This window comes from Haliotis rubra, unplaced genomic scaffold (assembly GCF_003918875.1).
Source record: "Haliotis rubra isolate DU_JTF1 unplaced genomic scaffold, ASM391887v1 Scf95, whole genome shotgun sequence".
NCBI classification, from domain to species: domain Eukaryota; kingdom Metazoa; phylum Mollusca; class Gastropoda; order Lepetellida; family Haliotidae; genus Haliotis; species Haliotis rubra.
Genome location: NW_025767690.1, coordinates 329,513 through 335,479, shown reverse-complemented (window position 1 = coordinate 335,479; position 5,967 = coordinate 329,513). Strand labels below are relative to the sequence as shown.

The window sequence follows — 5,967 nt, the reverse complement described above, 5'->3', positions numbered from 1 at the left end:
CACCAAACTTCTGCATCATACAAAAATATGTGAAAAGATTGTTGTTGCCTTCTGTGCACTCACGGGACTGGAGTATCCGTGTTAAATTGCGGCATGGCATCCACGCACGCACACATACAGACACACTCACTCACATGCATGCACGTACACACTAACTACAATAATATTGAACAGTTGAACCTGCTAAAAACAACAGACACAAATCACTGTGTCAGAAAATGAGCAGTCTCTTGATTTCCCGCAGGTCTCCAGTAACAAAACAGGGTAGTATTCAGACCTAGTTCAGGCTGATTCCATTGTGCAAACATGTTCATTTTATACCAGTAATTGATCATGCTAATAGTGAACTATTTGTTTGAATATATTTTGCTTAACTCCGCACTCAGCAATATTCCAGCTATAAGGCTGTGGTGTGTAAATAATCCAGTCTGGACCAGACAATCCAGAAAGTCAGATCATGGGATACCATGATATGTGTCAACCAAGTCAGTGAGCCTGACCACCCGATCCCGATAGTCACCTCTTACGATAAACATGAGTTGCTGAAGACCAATTCTAACCATGATCTTGACCAGTTTGGTGTACTTGAGTTCAGCCTGGTTGTTACCTGGTATTGCGCAATAATTTGCAGGCCACCTTGAACACATGTTACGTCAGTCATGGCCATTCCAGAGGAACGGAAATACGTTCGGGGAAGAGATAGTCATTCTAAACTACAGTTGGCGAATTATTTCAAACCACATGGTACATATTAATACAACTTCAAATTTACTCAAATACTGTTGTATTTTATAGGTAAAGGGGTTTTTTAGAAATCAAATAGTCCAACATTGTGTATCATTACAATTTTCACGCAAAAAAAATTCATAAAAACAAGCAAAAAATATTGTTCGTGCGTGTTTTGCATGCACAGATTCTGATCTACTTAATTATCCCCCGCCGCGCGTTCGGCAAACTCCCACCACTCATAAGATAATTGAATAATAATCACAGACCTCTAAGGTGAACCTGAAGGTCACACACGCACACACCTGGGCCGGAAAGGAACTCCCAAAGGAGTGTGGGGCTTAAGAGTTCAACAGCCGATTAGGTCACACAAAGGTCACACGTATGTGACGTCAAAAATCAAAATGGCCGACGAAAAAGTTCTAAACACCACCACCCCCCCCCCCACCCCTCTACAACATATAGGGACAAATTCAGTTTATACTATGCTGAGTTTTCTATTACGTAGGCATATAGGGACAAAATTCAGTTTATATACTCCTCACAAAAAATTAAGCAACACGTATTTTCAGTGTAATATCTTTATCAATGTCGATAGCGATATTTGCCGACATGTTACTGAAAGGTATATATTCAAAGATTACATAACCTTTAGTAACTGTCAAATTGATTTGTCTGATACCATTGACATCACCCGAACACAACCACCCTCAGAAGCAACATGCAAAATGTGTGGCATGAATGTTCTCCACTCTTCACACATGCACCCAGATCGGTGTAAACCTACCTGTAATCATTCCCCTGGTACAACAAGCGGGTCCTACCTTCATTTTTATGGATGATAATGCCCGGGAAAGAGTTGTTGACGATGTTGTTCAGATCAACAACATCACACATATGGACTGGCATGCAAGGACACTTGATATTAGTCCCATTGAACATGCTTGGGACATTATTGGAAGTCGTGTTTACGGTCTTCATGTTCACCCCCGAGGCTCTGGATGACCCTGAGCAGGCGTTACAGAGAGAATGGCAGAACATTCCACAACAGCAACTTTAAAGGCTCATTTGGTCAATGCAAAGACTTGTAGAAGCTTGCATTTGTGCTCATGGTGGTCATAGGCGTTACTGAACACTGCTTCACTGTCCAAAACTGACTTGAACCTTAAGTTAACATTTTGCTCCATCAGTGCAGCACATTTTGCACGACTGTTTCACGGGTACATGCTTTTGATGATTTGTAAGTCTATTATTGCTCAATACCATTTCATTTCATTTCGTTCATCGTGTGTACATGTTTCACCTTTCTATTGCATCATTCCATGATTTGCAAGTTCAATAAAATGAAAATGTAATGGAGACTAAACATTTGTGTTGCTTAACTTTTTGTGATGAGTATACTACGCTGAGTTTCCTACTACGTAGGCATATAGGGACAAAATTCAGTTTATGCTAACCGTTTGGTTGGGTATGGTTTTACTGCGCTTATAGCAAAATGTTCCAACAAAAATTATGATGGGAGACTTCAGAAATGTGGGGAATCAAACTCAGGTCATCGGCGTACGGAACGAACGGTTTAACCACAAGGCTACCTCATCGGCCCTTTGGAACCCGAACAAGGATCGTGTTCCATGAGAGGGGATTAAGTTTAGTTTTCAGCAGTGTCATGGACATGGAATACCATGTACGGGTTTGAAGTATTCCGATGTGGAGAATTGAACTCGGATCTCAGAGTGCCGATGAACCGCTAAACCCCTGCCTCTTCAATGTGAGAAGCGACCATGAACCTCGTTTTCGACTCTGCTTTCATAGCAGTATTCCAGCTATATTGCGGCGGTCTGTAAATAAATAAGTCTGGACCAGACAATCCAGTGATCAAGTACTGATCAGAAGTATGAGCATCGATTGTTGGAAAATTCGCGAGTCTAAGACATTTACCAAGAATCGTAATCAGCTGTCGAATCATAATGAGCAAAGGATTCTGGCACAGTCAAGGGAAGCAACTCTGATGAGAGTGATACGACGTGCCTTCAGAATGAATGATCACTTCCTCGTGATTTCCTTCTTGCTTTCATGAAAAATTATACCAATAACACCTTTGAGACTTTCCAAATTTATTTGCAGAAAGTATTGGTACTGACGGTAGATTCCAATGTCTGCTCTCAAAATACATGTGTTTGGTCAGAAAAGAATCATTCTCGGGTTCATGTGGCTCTGTTAACAATTACAAAGGAACAAATTAACGTTTACAGTTAATGGTCGTAACAGGTAACAACAAAACAAGCAAAACATAACAGAAGAGTAACAGTGGTATAGAAACAACAACAACTTAAGCCCCACTGTGACGGCGCCATGTCATCGTCTACGGTAGGACAGTGAAGGGTTCATTCTCTTTTGGCGAATGATCTTCCCGTTGTTCAAGGCCAGGTAAAGGTTACGGTCAGAGCCCCGCATGATAGCGGCAAGTCGACTGAATCCACTATTCGACATGATTAGAGTTTTACAAGTCGACAGAATGTACTGATCAAGTATCACCTTACCCATTGCCCCGCAATTGTAGCGTCCCCTGCCTTGGTCTATGTGAGTTATCGGCCCTTCAACTTCGCGGAAATTATCGGGGAACTCTTTCTTGAACCTTTGGCGAATTTCCTCAGAATCGGTTGCAAGGAACAGATCTGCCTGTCCGGCTTTTAAGCGATTCTTCACAAACTGGATCACCGAGTCCGGGCGGGGTCGAAGGGTAAGAGTTAGGTTGGAATCACTTGTTAAAGTCTCACTCCTTCCCATGCGCATGTGCGAGCATATCAGTTGTCTTGGGCCATATGTCAGAGTTGACTTAAATAGTTTGTACTTCTCATTCAGACGTTTTGAATGCTTAAACAGGCGGGTTAGAGCTGTATTGTACACCTCGACCAGGGACTTACCTCTGGCCCACTGCACAGATCTTATCAATTTCTTCTTCATTAAATGTGCCAATGTATCCACGTTGCCCCTGTAGTATATGATATCTATCTTGGCCAGATTTTCTAGGTGTTTGTTCATTTTAGTGCCGAATCCGGCATTTCCCAAGTGTACACTTTCCCTTGAAGTTTTGTTTCTCAGGTCCAAGGGGCTTATTTCCCAGTCGATAAGATTTGGCTCGAGGTATGTAGAAAGATAACACGGGGAGTCGAACTTGATTCCAAACCTCCTGCCCATTATCTCTGAAGCGATGTAAGCTGTGACGATACCGATCATCCTGTCCGTGAGACCTCCGCAGTATTTCCCACGCTGACAGAGGTATATGAGGAACTTCTCATGCTGACCTTGACCTTTCAAAGTTACTTCCGGAATCGTTAGAGGTAAATGTGGAACCGGATGACGCGAGGATTGGAAGTTGCCTATCAGCTTCATCCCAGGCGGCGTTGTATTGTACGAGTTGCTTCAAGGCGCCCGGCTGAAACCGTTCAGCTACAGTGTCCTTGACCTTTGGCGGAAACGGCAGATTGTACTGTTGGGCAAGCATGCCGATGCTGCCGACGGTGATGAGGTAGACGTAGGTAAGCGACGCCACGGCGCACAGGTACCATAACAGGTGTAGCTCCGTCTGTAAGAGAAAACGTAAACGGCGAGTGAGGTGAGGTGAAATTGGGTTTAACGTCGTGCTTGAGATTATTTCGCTCATATGTACCATATTTTAACGTCTTTTTGTATGACGCGGTCGGGGATCGAACCTGCGACCTTCCGCTCTCCGGGCGGACGCTTTAACCACTACACCACGGAGGCGGTCGTAAACGGCGAGTGTGGTTGTTGCGCCATTTAAGAACATTTCACGGTATCTCAGCTGAATAAGGGACGAAAGGCCAAAGGGATACATTTATAAAATGTTTACCACTTTCACGAACCCATGAAACGGACGTGACGCTAACAAATCTACATGTTTAGTCAGGGCGAACCAGTGGCCCACAATCGCCTTGATTTCGTGATTAGGAGAATATCAAACATCAAAGATATATCCCACCCATTTAATCAATGAATTTGCTGATTACTGTATATACAGAAAAACCCGTTGTGTCGAGCTTTCGGTATTCCGAAGTAAAAGCCTCGTCATCATTTTGGCAGACTGTTGAACCCTGGATAATTCGACGTATTTGCATAGGTCCCTTCAAATTCTACCTAACGTTGTTTGTATCAAGAAACGGAAACAATCTGAACAGGTTAACCTAGCGGTCAAAGCGTAAGCCTGGGTTCGATCCCCCAAATGGTTGCAATGTGTGAAGCCCATATCTAGTGTCCCCCGCCGTGCTATTACTTGAAATTTGCTAAAGGTGGCGTAAACTCAACTTCCTCTCTCACCAGGGCGCCGTTATACAAAGCGATCTTAGCGCTAAGGTGGTCGTAATTCCCATACCTACAAAAACATCATACCCACTCTGTGAGGTTTTTGCAGAATTTTTGTCCTTAAAATAAAAAAGTTGTTTAATAAACTATCATTAAAATATTGACCCAGTTCACTGTTTGTTACGAGGGCAGAGAAAGGGACAGCCAGGTGTTCGAGAAGCACGTTCATAGACAAAGTTATTGATTCATTAACCTGTGCTGTGCCATCTCCATCCGTTCTCGAACACCTGGCTTACTGTGACCAAGGTGGGATCAACAGCCCTCACAAATGTTTATGTGACAAGAATGCGAGAAAAGAAGACTGACCCGTTTACAATATGTCCACTTTGCAACACATAGGGGCAGTTGTAATGTCTCGACCCACACACGGCTAACTTTCGTAACGGTTTCATGAGATGTTGCTAATTATTCAAAGCATGGACGTGGATCCTAAAAAGGTTCTTTTCATGCCTCGCCATTTACAATCAACGTACAAACGTTTACAATTACTTACCACTTTCATGATTTTCGCCTCCCAGTTCCTACAATACAACGCTGCAAGGCACAGAAACCTTACTGTCAACGCTTACCGCAAACGAGAATGTGCACGTGAAGCACGAGATCCACGTGCGTACGCCCCTTCCAAAATCATACACAATGCTCAATCGGGGCTGGATGTGTATAACGTGGTATTTATGGATGTAGAACTAATGCATTAAATCATTCTACTGGTATTTACTTAGTGACACGAGTCGTTCGAAGCTACCACATCTCTGGCAATCACGTTTGATTGAAATCGAGTTTATCAAATACAGATAATGGGATAGAATCCTTAAAATGCAACCTTAGATATTAAGATGCAGGGACGTAGGAACAGGGGGG

The 5,967-nt window shown here is 43.1% G+C and overlaps 1 protein-coding gene across 1 annotated transcript; it reads right to left on the bottom strand.

Annotated features, from left to right (window-relative positions):
• Nucleotides 1–2,823: 2,823 nt before the first annotated feature.
• On the bottom strand, nucleotides 2,824–5,754 carry LOC124264896. The gene is made up of 2 exons (XM_046699675.1): nucleotides 5,600–5,754; nucleotides 2,824–4,312 (listed from the first exon to the last, which is right to left on the bottom strand). The coding sequence occupies exon 2, from the start codon at nucleotides 4,117–4,119 to the stop codon at nucleotides 3,082–3,084; it is 1,038 nt and encodes a 345-aa protein (XP_046555631.1). The 5' UTR covers nucleotides 4,120–4,312; nucleotides 5,600–5,754; the 3' UTR covers nucleotides 2,824–3,081.
• Nucleotides 5,755–5,967: the final 213 nt, after the last annotated feature.